We start from the raw sequence: 27,867 nt of genomic DNA on the forward strand, positions 1-27,867 counted from the left end.
GCAAAGAAAAATCAGACAGTATAGAAAACAAATGTCTGAAAAAAAAATCATCATTATCCCAGTTTGGTGCATAGACATTACCAAGAAGTATTGGAAAGTCACTGCTTGTACCTGAGGCAATGACAAATCTCCCATTAGAGTCTGCAATGACATCGGAACACACAAAGGACACTGATTTGTGTATGAGAATAGTGGCACCCCTGGCTTTACCCTGAAATTTGGAGTGGAATACTTGACCAACCCATCTTCTCCTTAACAGTAAATGATCATGAATTTTGAGAAGAGTTTCTTGAAGATAAACAATGTGAGCACCTAGATGTTGGAGGTGATGTAATATCTTGCTTCGTTTAACTAAAGGGTGGGCAATTAATTTTCCCAAGGGGCCACATGACAAACTTGGGCGGTTGCAGAGGGCCATGGGGCGTGTCTATGGGGGAAGGGGTGGAGTCTTTTTCCCTGGAATATAGCCATATCCCCGGTAACTGCAGTAAACAAAGCCGCAGCAGCGCCTGACTTTGAAACTTGCAGTGCTCATATTTAATTAAACCATAGCCTTTTGAAGTGTAAGCTATATCTCAATTTACATGTATAGTTTTTTATTATTATTATTTTATTATAAGCACCAAGTATTCTCCTCCCATACCAGTGAACTTTTTCTGTCACTGCAACTTCCCGAACAGGCGAATACACACACACACACACAAAGTCGTATGCCTGAGGAAAAAATTTATTTAAAACATGTTCATATTTTAGAAAATGTAGTTAATATTTGCATCATTAATGATTTATCGTGTCCACCTGCGACCCACCCACAAATAATCAGAATGCATTTTTTTATTACCCGACCCACGGATTATCTGCGGATATAACCGCCATCCACACATCAGATATCAACAGCATCACTGGGTTGTAGGTTGCCAAGTTGAGGGGACAAATGGGTTGAAATTTGAGTCTCGATTGTGAGAGACGGATGCATTTCATACAAGATCTGGCAACTGGATAACCTTGGAATATGTTGACGCGATTATTCATATAATGAGTTTTGGGCCATACAAATTATGGGAGTTTTAACGGAGGCGAATGTAGCATTTACAGGTGCTGGTCATAAACTTAGAATATCATGAAAAAGTTGATTTATTTCAGTAATACCATTCAAAAAGTGAAACTTGTATATTAGATTCATTCATTACACACAGACTGATACATTTCAAATGTTTATTTCCTTTAATTTTGATGATTATAACTGACAACTAATGAAAGTTCCAAATTCAGTATTCCAGAAAATTTGAATATTGTGAAAATTTTCAATATTGAAGACACGTGGTGCCACACTCTAATCAGCTAATTAACTCAAAACACCTGCAAAAGCCTTTAAATGGTCTCTCAGTCTAGTTCTGTAGGCTGCACAATCATGGGGAAGACTGCTGACTTGACAGTTGTCCAAAAGATGACCATTGACACCTTGCACAAGGAGGGCAAGACACAACAGGTCATTGCTAAAGAGGCTGGCTGTTCACAGAGCTCTGTGTCCAAGCACATTAATAGAGAGGCGAAGGGAAGGACAAGATGTGGTAGAAAAAAGTGTACAAGCAATAGGGATAACCGCACCCTGGAGAGGATTGTGAAACAAAACCCATTAAAAAATGTGGGGGAGATTCACAAAGAGTGGACTGCAGCTGGAGTCAGTGCTTCAAGAACCACCACGCACAGACGTATGCAAGACATGGGTTTCAGCTGTCGCATTCCTTGTGTCAAGCCACTCTTGAACAAGAGACAGCGTCAGAAGCGTCTTGACTGGACTAAAGACTGCCCACATCTGTTTTCGCTCAAGATGACGACATAATAGTGAGTTTCAGACGATATGTGTGCACCTGCTATTGTTAATGATCTAGTTTCTCAACTGGTTTAAAGTAATTTTACCAAACTCTGCGAAAAATGTATAAATGGACCACTGTCTCGCGGAGTAGCGGGTAAACACGTCTTACATCCTTTGCAAGGAACAGTTGCCCCAGTTCATAACAACTAAGAAAGGATATTTTCTTGGCCACAGAAAATCCCTTCCTACAGTATTAATGCATTAGAGCAGGGTTTCTCAAATCTTTCCCTGGAGGTTGAATCTGATGCAGTTTAACTCCAACCCTGATCAAACTCACCTACCTGTGATTTTCTAATGATCTTGAAAAGTGATTAGCATGCTCAGGAGTGTTTGATTAGGGTTAGAGCTAAACTCTGCAGGAATGGTCCAGAATTGAGGATCCCTGCATTAGAGCATGTAGCAAGGGTCAAAATCATAAAGGGACATTATTCACCAGCAGGACCAGAAACTCATGTAATTTGTGCACAAAAGTTTTATTAACTAAACGCCAACACATTTAACCAAACTAAGGAAACAAACATACAATCATTCATACATGAGGAAAGAGCAGATGAGACTTAATAGATGAAAACATCAGGAAACCAGAGAATGAAGCTATGAAAAGAGTCAGTTAACTACCCGAGTAAAACCATCAGTGCCACTTATTAAGGAGTCTATAGCTAACACTAAACCTCTGTTTTGTTTAGTTAAATGTACAATACTTGCATTGCCTTTGTCATTGACAAAGGTCCAGATGCAGTCTCGGATATAAGTCTAGATGGTTTCAAGGTTTTGGACTTGCGATCAGGTTCTGCCGGGTTTGAAGAGTGATGAATTCCAAAGATGTCCTGACCCGATGGTGATTGGGAGTTTTTCCCCCGGTAGAAAGTGAAGAAGAGGTAAGAGATGCATCTGCTATGATCCGAGGACCTTTGGTTGAATGGAAAGACAAGACCGAAGCCTGGCACACTTAATGGTAGCTCTAGCTCATTTCCTCATTTTCTCAGCATCTAAAAGAAGCTAAAACTCTGTGTCAAGACCAGCCAGGTGCGTTTGCGCCAGCTCTGGGACTTAGTCACTAGAAGACGAGAAGGTGATGAGAGACGAGTGAAGAGACTAAAAGCTAGTCGGGTCACTGAAGTGAGGCCTTTTATGTTCTGTGGAGGTCACACCTCTCGGGGGTCAAAGAGCCAATGGTGACTTGTACTTCTGGTGGGTAAGTTTAAGACTCTTTGTCTCCAGACATGGTAATTTGCGTATGTAATTCAACTTGGTGTCGATGCAAAAACTACTAAAGATTCTTAGAACACCAATATGTTGCATATATACCAACATATAATATATACTCTCATTTAGATCAACAGAAGACAAATTCGTAGATACTCAACATGTCATAGGTAAGATTACATGAACGAGTGGTTCTATCATAAACATGCATAAAACAGTATATAATACAAAAGACCATATACAAGAAGGCAGTAATCATACACAATGACCTGGGGATATGCAAGATAGGAAGGTCATAGAAAACTTTGTCTATGAATTAATGAAAGAGGTCATTTCCTATAGCAGTATGTGTCAGAGAGCTGGGTTAGGGAAAAGATTCTCTCTACATACTTTTAGGTCGTAAAGTTATCTGATCTGGCTTGTCATGGTAACCAGGGGCCTGGGGTCCTTCACAGACATCCTGGCACTCAGTATGTTTATTGAGCGAGGGGTCTGTGATTATTTGTTAATCTAATGAATAATTGCTTTGTTAAAACTATTATTTGTCGAATTAGTCCAAATGATACAATACAGATTGTGTAAAAGCAACTTTAAAGTATTAAATGGGTACAATAGTGTGTAATAATACAAAAGGACAATAGATGGACCAGCAGTTCAATTCCAGGCTGCAACACAGGTCAGATTGTGCAGAGGACCTCAAAACAAACATTGGTATGCAGTTTTCTCAATTGGTTGCCATCCCCTGGTCTAAATTAAAGGGTGTCTGCTTAATATTTGAAACTATAGCAAAGAAGATGGTCAGGTGAAGAGTAAAAAGGTAAAGGATATAGAAAATAAAATACAAATAAAAAAAAAATGGCCAAAAAGTTAAATCAGATGAAACTCACTTTCAGCTGTGGTGTGTGAAAGTAACACTTTCTATTGCCTCCTTTTTCTAAACCTCTTGTCACGCTATGGAAATCAGAATTATCTTTACGGAATGAGTTTGCAAATGCTGTTTCAGGCTTGTGTTATTTTTGAAACTCTTTTTACAATGAGGACACTTGTAAGGTTTCTCTCCAGTGTGAACTCTAATGTGAATCCTAAGATATCCTTTATTTGTGAAGCTCTTTCCACACTGAGGGCAGATGAAAGGTTTTTCTCCAGCGTGAATCCTCATGTGCTGCTTAAGGTTTCTTTTATATCTGAAACTCTTTCCACACTCGTCACAATCAAAAGGATTCTCTCCCTTGTGAATTGCCATGTGACCCTTTAAAGTTTCGTTTCGTGTGAATCTCTTCTCACACAGTTCACAGGAGTAAGGCTTCTCTCCAGTGGGAGTCCTCATGTGGACATTAAGTTTTGTTTTCATGTCAAAACTCTTTCCACACTCATTGAACGTCTTCTCTCCAACATGGATTTTTAAGTGGATTTCAAAGCTTTGTTCTTGACTGAAACTTTTCCCACACTGTGGGCAGGTGAAAGGGCTCTCTCTCGAGTGAACTCTCATGTGGCTATTCAGACCTCCTTTTAGTGCAAAACTCTTCCCACACTCTTGACAGGAGTAAGGCTTCTCTCCAGTGTGAACTCTCAAGTGACATTTAAGATCTCCTTTTAGTGCAAAACTTTTCCCACACTCTTGACAGGAGTAAGGCTTCTCTCCAGTGTGAAATTTCATGTGAGTCTTAAGATTTGCTTTTATTGTAAAACTCTTCCCACACTGTCGGCAGCCATAAGGCTTCTCTCCAGTGTGAACTCTCATGTGTACGTTAAGACTTCCTTTTAGTGTAAAACTCTTCCCACACTGTCGGCAGGCATGAGGCTTCTCTCCAGTGTGAACTTTCATGTGAGTCTTAAGATCTCTTTTTAGTGCAAACCTTTTCCCACACTCTTGACAGGAGTAAGGCTTCTCTCCAGTGTGAACTCTCATGTGAGTCTTAAGATTTCCTTTTAGTGCAAAACTCTTCCCACACTCTTGACAGGAGTAAGGCTTCTCTCCAGTGTGAACTCTCATGTGACATTTAAGATCTCCTTTTAGTGCAAAACGTTTCCCACACTGTTGACAGGAGTAAGGCTTCTCTCCAGTGTGAACTCTCATGTGAGTCTTAAGATTTGCTTTTATTGTAAAACTCTTCCCACACTGTTGACAGGCATGAGGCTTCTCTTTAGTATGTACTCTCATCTGGCCTTTAAGGTTCCTAGCTTCTGTTTCATGAGTCTGCGAGTCACTCAAAGATTTTTCCCCAGTCATGAAATCATGGCATTTCTCATCCTCATTGTTCTCTTCCATTTCATTCAGGTCTTGACTCTCCTCTTTCAGTGGCATCAGGTCTAACGTCAAAATAAACAAAAACAAGTTAACAAGATTATTTGTACAAGCAACAGGCATGTAAATCATCAAATCCAACATGTATGCTAAGTCCTATATCCTCTAACCAACTACAAAAGGTTTACCCTCTAATCTTAAAACCAAAAGACAAGGTTATGAAACAGCATGTTAGATATACAGATTTTCAAGGCATTTTCACTTTTTTATTGAAAGTATAAAAAGGAAAGGAACAGACATGGGACAGGAAGAAGGGGACAGGATTGGGAAAGATCCACGAGGCAAGAACTTAGGATGCCCAAAGCGCAACAGCACTAGGGTTCTGCTGATAGTATCGTGTATCGATGACAGTCAGAGATATCGCCTGTTGCTGATGCCTATGACGATAGCAAGACGATTATTATTATAATTCATCAAAAATAGATCTAGGCGCTAATCTTTAGCGAAGCAGCGTGGAGAGCCACTTCTGAGATGCTTCAGATACATGCGCGGCGCGGCTGGTATAAACACAGGCATTGATTAGAGTGGCCGCGATCAGCTCCGGTGGCTGCGTCGGAGCCGTAACGCACCGCAGACGTGTGCAGCATAAATAAGGGGGAAGAGATTTATTCATCATACTGTGTCAATAGCTTCACTGATTATAACGGGAGTGTTTTTAAAGTGCATAATACTCGCGCTAGAGTGAATACTCATGTTCTTTGGTCATTTTCTGTAGCTGTTTTTTGAATAACTGTAAGCTTTATAATTAGTAACTTACAATGTTTCTATAAAATTGTTATACAAATACAGTCATATTAAAACATTAGGCTGCTTTTAGCCATATACTGGAGTTGGTTCACTATTCGGCAATGAAACTAAGTAGGTAAATAAATTAGCATGATAATATTGTGTATCGGCAATCTCACAGGCTGATGATAGGACAATATGTAAAATGAGCATATCGCCCAACACTAAACATGTCGGCATGCTGCCCATGAGGCTATCGGAGATACAAAGCGGACAGGCCAAGGGCGTAGGTTTGCTTTTCACACTGGTGGGGACATAACAGCAGGAATAATATTGTGTAATATTGTGTATCGGCAGTCTCACAGGCTGATGATAGGCCTGTGCTTTGTACATTCAGTTAAACAACATAGGCTATCACAGCGGTTCCCAATCCCAGTCCTCGCGCCTTTGTGTCTTTGTTTGTTTGTTTTGGTAAAATTATGAAAAAAAATCTAGAATTTAAGGAAAATAAATTAAAAATCACCAAAAATAACAAAACCTACATAAGTAATTAGAAAAAATATATATATAAAAAAACAATTCTGGACTGGAAAAAAAATTGTAGCGTTGAGGGTATTCGGGTCATTTTGACCCACGAGGGACTCTTTTGTTATAGGTTGGGGAGGGACGGATGAAGGTTAAGAAAGACTGTTTTGTGGCCTTACTAATGCTGAAGATAACTTTGTGAAGCTGGATGTTCAGCAATACAAATTGTGGAATGAGCTTGTGGAAGCTATGGCGGCCAACCCTGATAACTCTTCATTGGATAAGGCTCAGATTGAACTTCTCCTGTTGCGACAGGCTCAAAGGAAGGATTTTGCAGAGGAGTATGGTGCACTGCAAACAGGGAAAAGTGTTCCATCCAATAGTCGAAAGCATCTGGAATGTGCAAAATGGAAAGGTAAACCGACCGTTCCTAGGATGGCTGATCTTCCTTCACCTAAGCTCCCTTCTGGTCCACAGGAATGGACTGTATTGGGCCATTTGTGATCAAGTTTGGTCGCAAGACTGAGAAACGATGGGGATTGCTTTTCAAATGTCAGACCACTAGATGTGTTCATTTAGAACTGCTGACTAGTCTTGATGCTGATAGCTTTTTAATGGCGCTCTGTCGTTTTATAGCTCGTAGAGGACAACCTTATGAAGTGATCTGTGATTAAGAAACTAATTTCTATGGGGGCGAAAGTGAACTGAAGAGCGCCTTTGACCAATTAAGTCCAGTCTTGCAAGAGAAGTTTTGGAATCATCAAATCAAATTCACCTACAATCCTCCTTATGCTCCACATTTTGGAGGAACGTGGGAGAGGGAAATTCGATCTATCAAGTCTGCACTTCGATCCGTCTAGGGAAGTCAAGTTGTTACTGAGGAAGTTCTAACAACTGTATTGGTGGAGGTTGAGGAAATGTTGAATTCCAAACCTTTAGGTTATGTCTCTTCTAATGCTAATGATTTGGATCCTGTTACTCCTAATTTGCTCCTTATGGGGTGGCGAGATTCTTCATTACCTTAAGCAATTTTTGCAGATTCTAATACTTGATCTCACAGAAGATGGAGACATAGCCAGGTTTTGGCAGATCAATTTTGGACCAGTTTTATCAGGAATTATCTGCCAAGTCTACAAGTTCGCCAAAAATGGCAGCAAGAGCAAGGTAACTTGGGAAATTCTGATGTAGTTATGGTTTTGGACCCTCGACTTCCCCATGCTCTGTGGCCCATTGGCAAAGTACTAAACACTTTCTTGGTCAAGGACGGTCGTATTAGAGTTGCTGAAATAGAAATCAAAGGAAAATCTTATGTACATCCTGTCAGCTGCCTTATTCGTTTACCCTTTATTAAGGATCAGGTTTGAGTGTTATGTCATTGTGGTTTTCTAGATTTGAAAATTTGATGTCATATTTTGGGGCGGCTATGTTGGAAAACCCTATGACATGGGGACTGTAGCTCCACCCACTGTTGACAGCCGCAGCCTATTTTGACTCCAATTAGGGGCCTTTAAGAAGGGTTACTTCAGAGCAGCAGTCAGTTCACTCCTTGATTGCTGCTCTGGTTTTCTTTCATGTGGTGTTGTGGCTGTGTACCAATGTAAGTTCAATGTTTGTTTGGATTTTATGCAATTTATTGATTGCTTAACTTATTTATTTATATATTTTTCTTGTACATTTAAGTTCAGAAACCAGTCTGATACACCTATGGAGAGAATGATGTACTGGCATTGGTAAAATAAATCTTGCAAATGGATGTTGCCTGAAGATGTTTTTACTGACAACCCATTGTGATGCTCCCTTTACAAATTAGCTACCACTAAGAGTATTTTACACGCACACTTTAATGCACTTTGAAAGGAACACGTACACTCGTTTTGAACTGGAATCATGGCGGAATATCCTGTGACGTCCACTTCGAAGGGCACTTAGAACAAACTAAGTAGGTGGGGTGGGGTTGGGGGGGTTAACTGGGATTGGGAAATGCTGGGCTATCAAGTTAAAGTTAAAGAATGTCTGCGGCGACTCAGGACACTGTTCTGAATCCAGCCATGGCGCAGAGCACCATTCACATAGTTTTCCATAAACGGATTATCTTTTTACACTAACTCCGTCCACCAATGTGGGATTAGGCTAGTCAACACTGCAAAAGATGGCTGTCGGTCGTCAGCTCCAATGGCGCAGAGGATGCAGTGTGTGTTCTACTCTTTTTGACGTGATCGACCCGAGTTCGAATCCACCTTCTGGCAAACTTTTTTCAGGAGGTTGTCTGGGCCGCATTCCAGACAAAACTGGACAAGTGTAAACGCATCTGGTTGTTGAAACCACATATGAACATTTTACTTCTCCCAAAATATTAAAATAAATATGTGAGAGCATTTTTTAGGCTATATGGCATGTTATAGTCAGATATGACAGCGCTAATGCAACAAGCATCACCGCGGATGAGTAGCCGAGTATTTCTTCAGGACGCCGACACGCAAACTCTCAAACGCCCTCTCTCCTGTTGCGGTCTCTGATCTTGAAATTAGCTGATAATGAATAAAATGCAGCGCCTGTATTTCTTTCATTAACGTGAACTCCGTTAAATTTGCATATAGACGGTTTCAACGGCAACAACATAAACGTCACTGCACATGCGCGCTGGCCCTAATTTAACTTCCGGTAGACATCCAAATAGAATCAGTAACAACACTAACAAGTCCCACTAGAGCAGATTATTTTTTGATAACTAACAAAATATGCTTGCTGCGGAAATCAGACAGACTGAGATACAGCGACAACTACTTGGACGGACTTATTAAAAATGCAAATTCATTCTCTGCCAGCAGGAGGCGCTTTAAAGCGGGAGAATTAGAGGTTTCCCCGGAAACGGCCATTACACAAAGCAGCCATGAGCTTACAAACGAATATCATTAAAATAAATCCCGCCTACGGAAATTCAAATGTTTGGCTGTTGGGGAGAACGCTTGGTTGAGCACTGCACGTTTCAAAATCAAAGTTTTTGTGCACTATTTTTCAAGTGTTCTGAAGCTGTTCCATAGTTTAATCTAAGGTACAGATAAATATAGTCATTAAGTTCAAGTTCATGTAAACTCTTTTCTCCGCTGCGGCTGTCTGTCATCCTCCATTCAGCATTCAAACTGCGTGTCACGTTCAGTTACTACAGTCAAACTCTCTTCAAGAGCGCACAGTAACTTAGGTTTAAAACTGCTAAAAGAAAAGGATCAATAAACTTATGCACAGATTTAATACACTACGTATCAATATCTTTTCCCTTTGTACTTTGAACTTTTCTGTGTGGACTTGGAGGGCTGCTGTGACTCCATGTCACTTCAAAAGCATCATTCTGTGCATGGGATGCGCATAAGCGCTTTGTTCCGCTCTTTACTGTAGATTTTTGTTTAATAATACTTTTGCGCAATGAAAGATTAATAGTCTTTCTTGTTATGTCCTATCTAGCATGTGTTGCTGCCTTCATTACTGTGCTGATTGAAAATAAATTACTTTTAATTTTATAGTATATAGGCTATTTATATATAAATGCATTTGCTTGTTTTTTCATGAATGTATTTACAATACAAAGAGCAGTGTGTACCATTTTACCAGATATAGTCCTACTAGGGCTGGGCGATATGGCCAAAAAAAAAAAAATCAGATTTACGATTTAAATCGATTGCCCCCTACTTAAAATCAATCTGCAGATGACAAAGAAATTGTTCAAAACAAGTTCTAACTTTATTGTTTTGATTTCCCCTTCTGGGATTTGATCTGGATTCCCCCCATTGGGGATAACATGCAATCAGAAACAACAAGCCAAAAAGACAGTAAAAATGTAACATAAAATAATGTAACATAAAATGTAACATAAGACATAAAATTGTGTGACACCCTTTGGCCCGAATTGTGAATTCGTATTCAGAAAGGCACGGAAAACAAATAATGAATGCTAACTGTTGCCTGTGGCGACATATATGCAAATTCCTTCTCTGCCAGCAGGAAGCGCTTTTAGAGGCGAGAAATAGCAGTTTCCCTGGTAACGCTGTACACAAATTAGTGCTCTGCTCACAAACGCTGCTTTATCAGACATCATATGCAAGATGAAATGAAAATGACATCCAAAATGTTTTGAAGACAGTCGATTTCCTTCAGATATAAAGACACCCGCACCGTGTTTAGATTTTGAAACGTGCAGTGCTTGTTTATTCAACGAAGTCAAAGCGTTTTGAAAAACGAAGTTTTGATACTGTGGCAGCCCGCCACAAATAAATATGGTAAACACTGCATTACAGTACATCAAATTTCACTTACCACATAAACAGAGTAAGGAGAAATGACTGAGGACGATGACAAATGATTTGCAGATCCTGAGTACCATGAGAAACATCTAATCTTGTAAAATGTGTGGTAAGTACTGCCGCTCCATAAACAGAGTACGAGCGATCGAAAGTGAAACTAAAAAGCCATCGTGCATTCAAAGGCAGTTTCATAGCGGCTCCCTGATGCCCGCAATTTTATTTAAAGTATGATTACCTAATGATAAAACTGCGAGAGAAAGTATTGAAATATATATTTATCTGCCATCTCATATTTACACCCTTTAAGGAGTTCCGCAGTACGTGTCATATATTTTATTAGGAAAAACTGATTTTCATTCAAACAAGTCGAAGTTAACTACACATTCGAGTTAATCGATAAAATTGATTTATCGCCCAGCCCTAAGTCCTACACTTATTCACTTTTATTTGTGAATAAAAATGTTTCACTAGGGTTTATAAAATTGTGCACCCATGATTTTTCGAGAGTATCTTTTGCAGCTGAATCATCTACTAACCTAGTTTGTAATCGTATTTTTGACATTTCATTTGTTATTTTTCATTAAAATGAAGTTATCTATATGTAGTAGATTGTGTTTAACAAACAAAAGACTGACAATCAGGTTAAAACAGAGAAGTATAGAAATTCTACATCGATTTAAAAAAAACTGTGCTGGTATCAGATTGGATCGTATCGGCAGATACTCAGAATTTTCGGTATCGGATCGGTTCTGGAAAAATGGTATCGTTGCATCCTTAGTAATAATGTAAATTATATGAAAAATAATGTGATTTTTGTGAGCAAGAGAGCATGTTCTAGTACACCCCCAAAACAAAATCAAGACTTTGTAAAAGAGCATAATAGGACCGCTTTAAGAAAATATGCTATTTTCAAAGTGCAAATAGCTGCTGCCTTCCATAAATCACATTAGTCCCAATTTGGGACTCCCAAATTATTGTACATAATGACTTCATCCTAGGCTGGAAGATTGTATACTTTGCATCTTTCCGCACAGCGTTTGTCTTTCTATCCGTATGCTTTATATAAGTGAAGTGAAGTGACATTCAGCCAAGTATGGTGACCCATACTCGGAATTTGTGCTCTGCATTTAACCCATCCAACGTGCACACACACAGCAGTGAACACACACACACACACACAGCAGTGAACACACACACACACACAGCAGTGAACACACACACACAGCAGTGAACACACACCCGGAGCAGTGGGCATTTATGCTGCAGCGTCCGGGGAGCAGTTGGGGGTTCGGTGTCTTGCTCAAGGGCACCTCAGTCGTGGTATTGAGGGTGGAGAGAGCGCTGGACATTCACTCCCCCCACCTACAATCCCTGCCGGCCCGAGACTCGAACCCGCAACTTTCGGATTACAAGTCCGACTCTCTAACCATTAGGCCACGACTTCCTATAGATAGCTATATATAGAACTATTAATATACATACATAATTCCAGAAGTCAACTTTTGTTAACTGTTTTGGATTGCAGTCATTAACTTGCTGCAATACCTGTGAGTTGGCGCTATGCTTCTCGTCCGGTGTGCAACTACCTTATGTTCTTATGCCGCTCATGTATTAAATGTGGGTTCTTGATAGTGAGCAGTTTTCTAGCGTATTTACTTTAGCTTCTTAGGTAATATCAATGCTATGATATATATTAGATGTGTCCTAAATTACAAAAACATATACATTGTTAAGTCCTGAGACGTGTTTTTGATTGTTTTGTGTGTCTTGAGGTGTGTTTTCTTTTGTCATTGTTTTTCTCTTTTTCATGTCTACTGCTGTCACTGTCCTGGAGGTGACTGGATACACCTGTTGCTGATTTGCTACCTATTCAATTCAGCTCCACTGATTGGCTGCACTCAGGAGGAAGCCAGCATATAAAACCAGTATTGTCTCAGAGCGAACTGAGAGGGAAAGGGTTGCAGATTGTAACCTGTCACACAGACTTCTTTTCTCTGGCTCCAGACAACTTTATTATGTTTTGTTGCTATTACAGTACTTGAGTAAGCTCTTTGAGAAGAACTCTAATAGTTCTTCATGTCCTCTGCAATCTTAAAACTCTGGCCATTTGATAATACTTAGAAAATCAAAATCAACTGCGGGAACCAGATCCTTTTCCTATTTAGTGCCCAAATTCTGGAACAATCTACCTAGCGTTGTTCAGGAGGCAGACACTCTGTCAGTTTAAATCTAGATTAAAGAACCATCTCTTTAACCTGGTTTACACACATTTCTATAAATCAAATCCTTTAAAGGATTGTTTGGCTGCATTAATTAGGTCAACCAGAACCAGGAATACTTTCCATAACACACGATGCACTTGTTACATCGTAAGAAGAATGACATCTACACTAATATTAGTCTGTTTCTTTCTTATTCCGAGATCACCGTAGCCACCCAGATCCAGACTGTATCCAGATCAGATGGTCACTGCAGCCACCAGATCCAGTCCATATCCAGTCCAGATTGTGAATCAGCACCTAGAGATGACCTCTAGAGCCTTGAATGTCAGCAGAAACCAACTAGTGTCAACTATATGAGCCCTAAACACAAATCTCCTGCGAAGATCTCGACCGCCATCGGCACAGACCACAGGAACCCAACGAGTCCTCTTCTCAATTCTGACTTCTTATACTCTGGAATTTCATGGTTTCATCTGGCCAGAGGAGAACTGGCCCCCTGACTGAGTCTGGTTACTCAAGTTTTTTATTTTCCCCCTCTCAATTTCTGTTTTGATGGAGTTTTGTTTCCTTGCCACTGTCGCCGTTGGCTTTCTTAGTTGGGGACACATAATATCTGGCATTATTGTTGACTTGCTCGCACACTGATTGTGCATCTATTTGAACTGAACTATGCTGGACAATTAAATCACGGAATCAATGATGAACTGACTTTATCTGGAAAATTGAGTGTTAACCATCATCCTCTTGCATTATCGACATACTATTTTTCAGTTTTATACTGTAAAGCTGGTTTGACAATCTGTACTCCCATGGTGGCACAGGATGGTCAGGCTCACTGTGGGGATTGGGCTCTGGACAAGAGGTGGCTATAGGCTCTGGTTCCGTTGGGGCATCGGCTCTGGCTCCGTGTTCATGGTGGGCATGAGCTCCCTATCTGCTCTGGGCTCTAACATCATAACCATGTAGTGGGGGGTGCACTAGCTTGGCTCTGGAATCGGCTGCGTGAGAGGTGCAAGGTGGGGCTACTTCCACTTCACCCATGGTTTATTTCTACAACCCCAAATCAGAAAAGGTTGGGACAGCATGGAAAACGCAAATAAAAAAAGAAAGTAGTGATTTCTAAATTTACTTTGACTTGTATTTCATTGCAGACAATATGAACACAAAATATTTCATGTTTTGTCTGGTCAACTTCATGTCATTTGTAAATATACATCCTTTCCTGTCATTCAGACCTACAACACATTCCAAAAAAAGTTGGGACAGGAGCAATTTAGGGCTAGTAATGAGGTAAATTGGTTAAATAATGATGTGATTTGAAACAGGTGATTGTAATTATAATTTGGTAATCATACTATTTAGCAGAAAGTCTGTTGGAAAGCGTAAATGAATAGCGCATCGATGAAGGAAAAATTGTGTGTGTTACCACAGACAACGGCGCTAATATCGTTGCAGCCATACGGCAGTTAAATTGGCAGTGACTTAACTGCTTTGGGCATAATTTGAATGTAGCCATTACCAATTCACTACAAAAGGAGAAGGGCAGTACAGACCGAGCGTTTGGCGTTTGCCGGGCAATTAAAGGGCAGTTCTCGAAGAGCTGGCACAGAAGACGTGAACTCATGAGAGCGCAAAAAGAGCTTAACATCCCTCATCACTCTCTCGTAACGGTAAGCTATAGGCTATCCAGTTTTATATGTTTTGATATATTTTATTCCAACACCAATATCGATAAGTATTTAATAGGCCTGACATAGCCTAACATTTTTACATAACCACACTGTTAATGGATACAGTTTGACAGAATACAACATGCAAGTTAGATCTATCTTTAAAAAAAACAAAACAAATATAAAACACTATGTTTTATATTTATGTTAAATGACACTCATTTTTAGAAAAAAATACAGCCCGTGATTAATATTGTTTATTTATTAATTGTAGGACTGCCCCACGCGCTGGGGCTCAAAGCTAAAAATGACTGAAAGGATTCTGGAGCAGGCTCCAGCAATACGCCGGGTGTTTGCGGATGACAAAAGCCGGCGTCCACTACCAAACTTAACCTGGCAATATATTTCAGTCCTGGAGGCAGTAAGCAGCGGGTTAAAGCCTGTAGCAGACTTGACCGACGTTTTGTCAGGAGAGTCTTTTCGTCTGTCACCCCAGTGCTCGAGCACACACGTCGCACTTTAGCGGAATCAGATGACGACACACAGCTAAGCAGAAAAATTAAGACAGGCATTTTGAAGGAATTAGACTCCAAATATGACAATATCGCAACCCAGAAACTTCTCAGAATCAGCGCTATGCTTGATCCCCGCTACAGAGGTGGCTTTAATGTGGACAAAATGGAGCAAACTAAGAACGAACTCCTTGATGCAATTAATGACTGCCTTCAAAACAAAAATCACGAGAATACTGAAGAAGAACAACCAAGCACGAGCTCTCAAGAAACGCCTTTGAAAAAGAAAAAAAAAAATCACATTGAGTGGTCTCCTTGGAAAGGCCAAAAAACCCCCCACAAGCGACGCGGATCGGGCAGCGACTGAGCTTACGGCCTATCTTTTGGAGGATGTAATTGACGGAGAAGAGAATCCACATGCGTGGTGGAAGAATAACGAACGTCGCTTCCCCTCATGTCTTGTGCAGTCCGAAAATTCTTGTGTGTGCCTGCATCAAGTAGTCCGTCGGAGAGGGTTTTTGGCACAGCAGGTCAAATTGTCACTCCATTCCGTAACGCTTTAACCCCGGAAAAGGTGAATATGCTGGTTTTCCTGTCCAGAAATCTGCGTTAGATGAACTCCTCAGGCAATGTTTAATAAATGTTAGGTTCAATAGCCGTGTGGAGTTTTTCCGTTTGTTTGTTTTATTCTTAAGTGTTATAACATATATGTTATAAATATATTGGGTCTTAAATCGAAATAATGCATTTTAATTTTTAGTTGTGATTTTCGAACGCAGTTGATTTAATTTTTTTTTTTTTTTTTGGACACCCACCATTTGTTTTCAAACGGAAGAATTTGTTGAATAGCCTATGGGTTGCTGATAAATGCAGTTTGTCAATAAATGTAATTTGATTTGCTTTTTCTGTGTTTCATTTGCTTAATTATTATAATCCTATTATTTCTGTTCTGCTAGTGCTAATTAATGTTTAATATTTCTAAAGATATTTTAAACTGTAGTCAAAGTATAGGCTACAGTGTTGCTTTTTAACGCGCTTCTCTGCACAATGAAAATAGACAGCGGCTTCTTATCAACCTTTTAATGATGTGCTTTAAGGTGTATGCATGCATTAAAAACAAAAAAGGTAAGTGAATGATAGGCTTGTACTAGGCTATTAAAATTTATATTTAGCTCCTTCCTCTTTATAGCCTAATTGTTATTTTCCGATATTTTCGATTATCGTGTGGTACTGATTTTCAACATAGACATTGTGATTCTTAAGAGACATCGTCGATATATGATAATATCGTCATATCGCCCAGCCCTAGCCGACAGTAAATCACCTGTTGCCTGACATTTCACCAAGTTAAATCATTAAGTTAATGAACTGTCATTTTGTGGAATAGATATAATACTTCTGAAGCGTCGTCATATGAGTTTGGAATGTGAATTATTACAAACTGAAACTAACTGGATTTTTTTTTGTCTTAACACCGTACAACCAAATGGTTTGAATGAAGATTTCAATTTGTCTAGTTTTTTTTAAATAATGTATTTGTTGTTTTTTTTTGTTCACACATTGGTCAATTATATTATGTTGGATTGTATGGAGATTTAGATTTTTTTTAGATTTTGTATCTTTCTCTGATCACGGTTTGGTTCATCTTATTCCATCCTACAGGCAGAAACTTAAGTCTGCAAAGCCTGTATTAAGATCTGTTAAAAGATGGACTAATGAAACAGAGCAGGACTTACAAGCCTGTTTCGACCTGACTGATTGGACTGTTTTTGAAGCTGCTGCAAATGATCTGGACGAGCTCACAGAGACTGTAACATCTTATATCAGTTTCTGTGAGGACATGTGCATTCCTACCAGGACTCATCTATTCTACAACAATGACAAACCATGGTTCACTGCCAAACTCAGACAGCTCCGTCAGGCCAAAGAAGATGCTCACAGAAAGGGGGATAAAGTCTTGTACAAACAGGCCAAATACACACTGGAAAAGGAGATCAGAGCGGCAAAGAGGAATTATTCTGACAAGCTCAGGAACAAATTCTCTTCCAGTGATCCTGCTTCAGTGTGGAAAGGAATGAAGGATATCACCAGCTACAAGACTCCATCCCCCAGCACTCTGGAGAATCAACACCTGGCAGACGACTTAAACGATTTCTGGCCCCCATCTTCACACAGATCTTCAACAGATCACTGGAGCTGTGTGAAGTCCCCTCATGCTTCAAACGCTCCACCATCATCCCCGTCCCAAAGAAACACAAAATTACTGGACTTAATGATTACAGACCTGTGGCCCTAACGTCTGTGGTCATGAAATCATTTGAAAGACTGGTCTTGGCTTATCTGAAGGACGTCACTGGACCCCCTGCAGTTTGCCTACAGAGCAAACAGGTCTGTGGATGATGCAGTCAACATGGGACTGGACTTCATCCTGCAGCATCTGGACAGACCAGGGACTTATGTGAGGATCCTGTTTGTGGACTTCAGCTCTGCTTTTAACACCATCATCACGGAAACCCTTCAGAATAAACTAACCCAGCTCTCCGTTCCCACCTCCGTCTGCCAGTGGATCAACAGCTTCCTGACAGACAGACAGCAGTTAGTAAAGCTTGGTAAATTCACATCCAGCACTCGAACCATCAGCACTGGAGCTCCTCAGGGCTGCGTCCCCACTGCTCTTCTCCCTCTACACCAACGACTGCACATCTAAAGACCCCTCTGTCAAGCTCCTGAAGTTTGCAGACGACACCACACTGATCGGCCTCATCCAGGACGGTGACGAGTCTGCTTACAGACAGGAGGTTAAGGAGCTGGCTGTCTGGTGCAGTCTTAACAACCTGGAGCTGAACACGCTCAAAACTGTGGAGATGATTGTGGACTTCAGGAGAAACCCCCCTGCTCTCCCCCCACTCACCATCATGAACAGCACTGTGACTGCAGTGGAGTCATTCAGATTCCTGGGCACCACCATCTCTCAGGACCTAAAGTGGGATATTCACATTGACTCCATTGTCAGGAAGGCCCAGCAGAGGTTGCACTTTCTTCGCCAGCTGAGGAAGTTCAACCTGCCACAGGACTTACTGAAACAGTTCTACTCTGCCATCATTGAATCCATCCTCTGCACCTCAATAACTGTCTGGTTCAGCTCAGCTACCAAATCTGACCTCAGAAGACTACGGAGGGTAGTCCGGACTGCTGAGCGAATCATTGGTACAACCCTCCCCACTCTCCAAGAACTGTACTTATCCAGAGTGAGCAAAAGGGCTGGTAAAATCACTCTGGACCCCTCAGATCCAGCACACTCCCTCTTTGAACTGTTACCATCTGGTCGACGCTACAGAGCTCTGAGCACCAGAACGACCAGACACAGGAACAGTTTCTTCCCTCAGGCAATCCATCTCATGAACACTCAATAATAAACATGGAACACACAACTAATACATTAATACATCCATTCACCATATTTATTTTTATCATTCTAATTTGCACATACTTGACCTGTATATACATAGTTGTCTATTATATATTGTACTTTTTTTTTTTTTTTTTGTACATTGGTTATTGGCTATTTGTTGTTATTTTGTTTCATTACCTGTGTCCTGTCCTGTTACTGTCTTTCTGTTGCACTGTGGAGCTTCTGTCACTACAACAAATTCCTCGTATGTGTAAACATACTTGGCCAATAAAGCTCATTCTGATTCTTTCTAGATCTCCTCTGGATATATTTGTAAATTGCCATTGAAGTAGGCTAAATGGTCTGTTACAGATTCATTAATTGAATTGATTAGATACACGTGTGTTGAGATGTGGAAAATTAATAGGAAAATGAACCGTTTCAATAGTGTGTGAACACTGGAGGAAGGTCCTGCGTGACCGAAACGTTTGTTGATTTTAACATGCACTGAGCACTTTTTTGCACTTTATAAGAATAAAAGATAGCAAGTCTCTCGGCATGTAATCCTTTTATTTGGATATGCAACAAACGAATTAACATGTTTAGAAGCCTTCCACTGGACTTTATGATACAGAGAAACGCAACACGGCCTAAAAGAGAAAGTAATCTTTAGGAGAAATGAATTTTACTCCAAATACACCCGTTAAACTTGTAACTGCAAACAATTACATTACGGCTCTACTCTTGAGTGCGATGGGCAACGGTGAGAAATTCAGCGCGAGCGGGATCCAGAAAACTGTCTTGTGCAGGACTATAACCCAAAGACTGAACCAAGAGAACTGATTAACTACAGACAGACCCTCATCTGTAACATACTAGACAAATACTGTACTCTCAGCTGTGCTGTGAAGTTTTGAATATTGTCAGCTTCCATGTCCATCACAGGAAAATGTGACAAACAAAAACAGTGTTTATTACATTTTTCTCAAAAGGAGAAAATCTTTTTCAGTCTCATTTCCTGTTAAATGTTAGTATTTTGAAGAGTAAAGGGGTTTTAATCAGAGTTATTCATGTCTGGAGAGAAAGTAATGTTTACAAGACCCTGCATTAATAAAGTGATTGTGAGGATGACAATAAAAAAATTAATTATAGACAAATCTCACTCACATTCACACTTTTGCTTTTTACAAGTGTGATGGGTCAGTGACAAAAAGGGGTTGGCAAGATGAGAAATTAAAAAAAAAAAAACATGTTTTAAAAGCATGCTTCAGGCATTTTAAAATGTGCACGGCGTGTTTATGTTGATTTTATGTAATTAAAAATGACATGCACCATTTTTTACAAAAGTTAAGACTGATTGTACATGAAAATGTCAAGTGGTGTAACCGCCAAAGAATGAGAAATATTAAATATTTTACCCACCAATATGGCATGTAAGCTTACTCAGAAATAAATACTTCGTTTTAAAATATTACACAAAAATAAATCTTAGAGTTATCTCTAAATGTACATTTTAATGCGTTTTGCAATATATGGCGGAACATATGCTGAAAACACCTGTTTTCTAAACACCTGTTTTCTAAATAATCTTTGACAAATTATGCATAATAATATGGTTTTTAATATTTTTTTACTAAACTAGATGATTACATTTTATTCCACGTTAATTTTCCTGTATATTATATTTTTATGAAAAATACTGGTTACGCCAACTGACACAAACCACACCACCTGACCATGTTGCTTCTACAGCCAAAGGCCATTGTTTGTTGAAGAAACTGACACTGAAAATCAAGCATGACTGTCAACAAGTTAAGCTGAAGTGCTTTTTTTTTTTTTCAATGCCAAAAAAAAAAAATTATAATAATCTGGCAACACGAAATTATCATAGTGATGAACATGTCTGATACTGTAATTACTTTTAAGAAACAATATCTGACAAGAAATCATCAGTGATGAACAGTGAACTCGACTTGTATATTTAATTTTCTTATTGTAATTTTGTACTGTATTGTGGCATCTATTGGGGGAAAAAGGGGCTCTGTTATATCATATTAATTATAAAATATCAGAAATTAAATGAATTGTATTTTACAGACGGTTACTTTGCTTAACATTTTTTTTATCAGTTAATTTATGTTCAGATATAGACTCCCACTTTCTTCTACCACATTTTTAATCATTTATGCATGTACATATCACATGATGCTATATATTGCTTAAAGGGATAATTCACCCAAAAATGTTTTTAAAAAAATCCTCCAACATGTTTCTTTACAAATCCTCATTTTGTACTTCTAATTTGTGACCAGTGTTTTGTTCCACTCTCTCCTCTATGACTCCGCATTCGTCACTTCTCACCAGAGCTTACGCTACATCCTACATCATCCGCTGGAACACCACTCTCTCGTGAACACGCGTACGACAGTTAGCAGAAGCTAGAGATTACGGTTTATAAACGCGCATACAGCGGTTAGCGGAAGCTAAAGTTTTAAATACAGATATTTTGCTTACAAAAGCACATTGATTCGCTTCAGGAGGACTTTATTAACCCCAGGAGCCATCTGGAGCACTTTTTCATGATGGATGGATACAGTTTATTGGACTTCTATTTGACTATTGAATATCACCCATTCATTATAATGCTTGGAAGAGCATTATTTTAATATAATGCTGATTGTATCTGTCTGAAAGAAGAAAGTCATATGCACCTTGGATGGCTTGAAGGTGAATAAATCAGGTGGTAATTTTCATTTTTGGGCGAACTATCCCTTTAAAATGTTAAGTGAATAGTATAGAAATATGCATTAAAGCTAAACATTTAAAAAACACTAATGTTATGCAACATAATCATTTTATCCTAGACTTGCAGAGCTTTAAAGGTGCAGTGTGTAGTTTAGCGGCATCTAGTGGTCTCCCTTTAGAGAAGCTACGGTGGCCGATACAGGGCTAAGATGCCGTCGTTTGAGATCGCGGAGAGCAATGAGGTTTCTTTACAAAGGTAAATTAAGGAATTATATTTACTTAATTATTCAATAAACCGATGTCATTGCGAATATTGCTGTTACTTGTTCATCATTGTGTCAGTGTTTTTTCGCAAGAATAACAGTGATGAAACGCGCTCTGTAGAGCAGTTTGTCCGTTAAGGGCTACTGTAGATAGCTGTAGAACATGATGGCGTCTTCCATGTGAGGGGACCCGCGGTATATGGAGGTAATAAAAACATGACGGTTCATTATGTAAGGTCTTTATACTCCTCTGAAAACATAGTTATGTATATTATATTGCATTTCTGTCTATAGATCATCCTAAATATTACACACTGCACCTTTAATAATAAGGTTGTAGATAAAGAACCAGTTTCTCAAAAAATATAACATTAACACACTTGAAAATAATTTAAAACAGTAGGTTAGTTTATATTACATCTTTAATCAGCATCATAAACTAGTGATATTTGACTAAATTGGCCCCTAACAGAAAGGCTTGTAATAGGCTTGCACGTTTTAACCGGTTACACCACTTGACATTTCAATTTAAATAAAAAAAAAATAAAAAATTGACAGGCATTTTCACGGACACCTCTGTAAGTACATGGCCTTGGTGGAAACATTTCAAATGTAACTTTTAAAGTTCTTACTCATTTTTATAATAATGATGAATTATCAATGTATTCCTGAGGTCATACCATTTTACATCTATGCCTAAGAATACCTGACCATACCCTAAAATGTCAAATTATTTCACATTTTAAAGCGAGTTACTAACATTTGCATGCAGCAGTTAGTATCACCAGAGGTCCTTCTCTGTGATATAATTTTCTGTCACATGATCTTCTTGCAAAATATTAACAAAATGGCTTCTTAAATGGTGGTTACACCGCCCTGACATGCAAGAAATTTGACTTGACTCTCCTAATTCCCCAAATTAATCATAATAATCAGAACAATGGTGCTCCATTTACTTTTATTTACTATTAAACAGTACTACTGTAAGATTATGCCAAACTAGCTGATCTGGTGTTTTGAGAATTTCACCTTTTTTAAATAAGATCAATTATTTGATACAAAGTTTTTACAGTTACACCGCATTGATATTTTTGCAATCATGCCCCAAATATTCTCTCAACATGAATTAAAACCTTTTTAGACTTGGTTCACAAAAAAGGAGAATGTATGCAATTAATTTGCACATTTATTTTTAAATTCGAACCCTTTTAAGTTTAATTAAACCATATAGACACAAAAACAATTAGCATCACGTCATTGACCCAGATACTGTTGCAAAACTAAGTGATAGAAAGTAATGTTTTTCATTATTTTAAATTCAGAAATAGATACTGGGCTTAATGTTACACAAAATACTTGTTTTGTTTTGGCTATTTACTGTTTATCATCATTTAATATGTGAGATAAAGAGATTCATGAGACAGAATGAGTGATGAAACTGACCTGTTTGTTCCTCAGTATCTTCATGTTTGACTTCATTCTTCACGTCTTCACTCTCCTCTTTAATAATCATCTCTGTTTGTTCCTCAGTATCTTCTTGTTTGACTTCATTCGTCTCCTCTATAATATACATCATCTCTGTTTGTTGCTCAGTATTTTCTACAATCATCATGTATCCACTCTCCTCTATAATATACATAATCTCTGTTTGTTGCTCAGTATTTTCTACAGTCATCACGTCTCCACTCTCCTCTATAATATACATCATCTCTGTTTGTTGTTCTTCAGTATCTTCATGTTTGAAATCTTCAATCTTCAGGTCTTCTCTCTCCTCTTTAATAAACTCCATCTTTATAACCGTGTGCTTCAGCAGGAGTTTTTCTGTGTGTTTAAGATAAGAATAATTAACAGACAGATCTCTGTGTGTGTCTCAATCAGCTCCCTACTTCAGTAGTCAGTGCACTAGTTCAGAAGTCTGCGCACTAGTTCAGAAGTCTGCGCACTAGTTCAGGAGTCAGCGCACTAGTTCAGGAGTCAGCGCACTAGTTCAGGAGTCAGCGCACTAGTTCAGGAGTCAGCGCACTAGTTCAGAAGTCTGCGCACTAGTTCAGGAGTCAGCGCACTAGCTCAGCAGTCAGCGCACTAGTTCAGCAGTCAGCGCACTAGTTCAGCAGTCAGCGCACTAGTTCAGCAGTCAGCGTACTAGTTCAGGAGTCAGCGCACTAGTTCAGTAGTCAGCGCACTAGCTCAGCAGTCAGCGCACTAGTTCAGCAGTCAGCGCACTAGTTCAGCAGTCAGCGCACTAGTTCAGAAGTCTGCGCACTAGTTCAGGAGTCAGCGCACTAGTTCAGTAGTCAGCGCACTAGCTCGTTAGTCAGCGCACTAGTTCAGTAATCAGCATACTAGTTCAGTAGTCAGTTCAGTAGTCTACAGTTCAGTAGTCAGCGCACTAGTTCAGTAGTCAGCGCACTAGCTCAGTAGTCAGTTCGGTAGTCAGTGCACTAGTTTGGTAGTCAGCGCACTAGTTTCGTAGTCAGCTCCCTAGTTCTGTAGTCAGCGCACTAGTTCTGTAGTCAGCGCACTAGTTCTGTAGTCAGCGCACTAGTTCAGTAGTCAGCGCACTAGTTCGGTATTCAGAGCACTAGTTTGGTAGTCAGCGCACTAGTTTGGTAGTCAGCTCCCTAGTTCTGTAGTCAGCGCACTAGTTCAGCAGTCAGCGCACTAGTTCAGCAGTCAGCTTGGTAGTCAGCGCACTAGCTCAGTAGTCAGCGCACTAGCTCAGCAGTCAGCTCACTAGCTCAGCAGTCAGCGCACTAGTTCAGTAATCAGCGCACTAGTTCAGTAGTCAGCGCACTAGCTCGTTAGTCAGCACACTAGCTCAGTAATCAGTGTACTAGTTTAGTAGTCAGTTCAGTAGTCACTGTACTAGCTCAGCAGTCAGTTCGGTAGTCAGCGCACTAGCTCGTTAGTCAGCGCACTAGCTCGTTAGTCAGCACACTAGCTCAGTAATCAGCGTACTAGTTTAGTAGTCAGTTCAGTAGTCACTGCACTAGCTCAGCAGTCAGTTCGGTAGTCAGCGCACTAGTTTGGTAGTCAGCTCCCTAGTTCGGTAGTCAGCGCACTAGTTCAGCAGTCAGCGCACTAGTTCAGCAGACAGTTCAGTAGTCAGCGCACTAGTTCAGCAGTCAGCGCACTAGTTCAGCAGTCAGCGCACTAGCTCAGCAGTCAGCGCACTAGCTCAGCAGTCAGCGCACTAGTTCAGTAATCAGCGCACTAGTTCAGTAGTCAGCGCACTAGCTCGTTAGTCAGCACACTAGCTCAGTAATCAGCGTACTAGTTTAGTAGTCAGTTCAGTAGTCACTGCACTAGCTCAGCAGTCAGTTCGGTAGTCAGCGCACTAGTTTGGTAGTCAGCGCACTAGTTTGGTAGTCAGCTCCCTAGTTCAGCAGTCAGCGCACTAGCTCGTTAGTCAGCACACTAGCTCAGTAATCAGTGTACTAGTTTAGTAGTCAGCGCACTAGTTCAGCAGTCAGCGCACTAGTTCAGCAGTCAGCGCACTAGTTCAGCAGTCAGCGCACTAGTTCAGCAGTCAGTTCAGTAGTCAGTGCACTAGTAAGGGAGTCAGCGCACTAGTTCAGTAGTCAGCGCACTAGTTCAGCAGTCAGCGCACTAGTAATGGAGTCAGTGCACTAGTAAGGGAGTCAGCGCACCAGTAAGGGAGTCAGCGCACTAGTTCAGTAGTCAGCGCACTAGTTCGGCAGTCAGCGCACTAGTTCGGCAGTCAGCGCACTAGTTCAGCAGTCAGCGCACTAGTTCAGCAGTCAGTTCAGTAGTCAGTGCACTAGCTCAGTAGTCAGCGCACTAGTAATGGAGTCAGTGCACTAGTAAGGGAGTCAGCGCACTAGTTCAGTAGTCAGCGTACTAGTATGGGAGTCAGCGCACTAGTTCAGTAGTCAGCGTACTAGTATGGGAGTCAGCGCACTAGTATGGGAGTCAGCGCACTAGTTCAGTAGTCAGCGCATTAGTAAGGGAGTCAGTCAGAGTGAGAGTTAATAACCTGATTAAACAAAAACACTCAAAACGAGCACTACAAATTAACTTAATACAATAATGCAAATTATAGTTCAGTAATCAGCGCACTAGTTCAGTAGTCAGCGCACTAGCTCGTTAGTCAGCACACTAGCTCAGTAATCAGCGTACTAGTTTAGTAGTCAGTTCAGTAGTCACTGCACTAGCTCAGCAGTCAGTCCGGTAGTCAGCGCACTAGTTTGGTAGTCAGCGCACTCGTTTGGTAGTCAGCTCCCTAGTTCAGTAGTCAGCGCACTAGTTCAGCAGTCAGCGCACTAGTTCAGCAGTCAGCGCACTAGTTCAGCAGTCAGCGCACTAGTTCAGCAGTCAGCGCACTAGTTCAGCAGTCAGCGCACTAGTTCAGCAGTCAGCGCACTAGTTCAGCAGTCAGCGCACTAGTTTAGCAGTCAGCGCACTAGTTCAGTAGTCAGCGCACTAGTTTAGTAGTCAGTTCAGTAGTCAGCGCACTAGTAATGGAGTCAGTGCACTAGTAAGGGAGTCAGCGCACTAGTAAGGGAGTCAGCGCACTAGTTCAGCAGTCAGCGCACTAGTTCAGCAGTCAGCACACTAGTTCAGCAGTCAGCGCACTAGTTCAGCAGTCAGTTCAGTAGTCAGTGCACTAGCTCAGTAGTCAGCGCACTAGTAATGGAGTCAGTGCACTAGTAAGGGAGTCAGCGCACTAGTATGGGAGTCAGCGCACTAGTTCAGTAGTCAGCGCACTAGCTCAGCAGTCAGCGCACTAGCTCAGCAGTCAGCGCACTAGCTCAGCAGTCAGCGCACTAGTTCAGTAGTCAGCGCACTAGTTCAGTAGTCAGTGCACTAGTAAGGGAGTCAGCGCACTAGTTCAGCAGTCAGCGCACTAGTTCAGTAGTCAGTGCACTAGTAAGGCAGTCAGCGCACTAGTTCAGCAGTCAGCGCACTAGTTCAGCAGTCAGCGCACTAGTTCAGCAGTCAGCGCACTAGTTCAGCAGTCAGCGCACTAGTAAGGGAGTCAGCGCACTAGTTCAGCAGTCAGTGCACTAGTTCAGCAGTCAGCGCACTAGTTCAGCAGTCAGCGCACTAGTTCAGCAGTCAGTTCAGTAGTCAGTGCACTAGTTCAGTAGTCAGCGCACTAGTTCAGTAGTCAGTGCACTAGTAAGGGAGTCAGCGCACTAGTTCAGCAGTCAGCGCACTAGTTCAGCAGTCAGCGCACTATATCACCAGTCAGTTCAGTAGTCAGTGCACTAGCTCAGTAGTCAGCGCACTAGTAATGGAGTCAGTGCACTAGTAAGGGAGTCAGCGCACTAGTATGGGAGTCAGCGCACTAGTTCAGTAGTCAGCGCACTAGCTCAGCAGTCAGCGCACTAGCTCAGCAGTCAGCGCACTAGTTCAGCAGTCAGTGCACTAGTTCAGTAGTCAGCGCACTAGTTCAGTAGTCAGCGCACTAGTAAGGGAGTCAGTCAGAGTGAGAGTTAATAACCTGATTAAACAAAAACACTCAAAACGAGCACTACAAATTAACTTAATACAATAATGCAAATTATGCAGAATCTTAACAAGTTGAAATCAAGCTGTTATTGTTTTTATCTCTATTTGTTTATCAGGACTGGTCAGTGAGCAAACAGTGTTTGTGATGAACAGAGACTGAAATGTTTACTCACAAAAACCGTTCGTTATTGTTGTTAGAAGTATGACAGTGTTACATTCATTATTAACTCATCTCACAGTTCTCTATTTAATTATCAGAGAGAGTTATTTTTGGTTTAAACTCCTGAAATGATTAAAAACAAACCTTTCTCCAGCAGAAACTCGGATGCGGCAGCGCGACGCAGCCTTATGATGTCACCACACCAAAATAAAAGTCCCGTTCACGCGCTAAAAATAATAATAGAAATTCACATACAGAAAACACATTCAAACAATCAGATCATGGATTCATTCAAAGAATAAATAAAAGGGTAACACTTTAGAACAGGGAACATTTATTCACTATTAACTACGACTTTTTCCTCAATAAATTCCTAATTTGCTTATTATTAATATTTAGTAAGGTATTGTTAAGTTTAGGTATTGGGTAGGATTAGGGATGTAGAATAAGGTAATGTAGAATTAATATGTGCGTAATTGCTACTAATAAATGGCTA

The 27,867-nt window shown here is 40.4% G+C and overlaps 1 protein-coding gene across 1 annotated transcript; it reads right to left on the bottom strand.

Annotated features, from left to right (window-relative positions):
* Nucleotides 1-615: 615 nt before the first annotated feature.
* On the bottom strand, nucleotides 616-27,569 carry LOC306861356 (uncharacterized protein). Its single transcript, XM_079403574.1, has 3 exons — nucleotides 27,516-27,569; nucleotides 23,180-23,557; nucleotides 616-5,392 (listed from the first exon to the last, which is right to left on the bottom strand). Exons 2-3 carry the CDS (start codon nucleotides 23,523-23,525, stop codon nucleotides 4,029-4,031), a joined length of 1,710 nt encoding a protein of 569 aa, XP_079259700.1. The 5' UTR covers nucleotides 23,526-23,557; nucleotides 27,516-27,569; the 3' UTR covers nucleotides 616-4,028.
* Nucleotides 27,570-27,867: the final 298 nt, after the last annotated feature.

The sequence above is a fragment of the Barbus barbus genome (genome assembly GCF_936440315.1).
Source record: "Barbus barbus genome assembly, chromosome: 42".
NCBI lineage: Eukaryota > Metazoa > Chordata > Actinopteri > Cypriniformes > Cyprinidae > Barbus > Barbus barbus.

Coding starts and splice junctions, on each gene's coding strand:
- LOC306861356 (XM_079403574.1), bottom strand. CDS start 23,525: ATGGAGTTTATTAAAGAGGAGAGAGAAGACCTGAAGATTGAAGATTTC. Junction 5,393..23,179: donor AGATACTGAGGAACAAACAG/GTCAGTTTCATC, acceptor TTTTGACGTTAG/ACCTGATGCCACTGAAAGAG.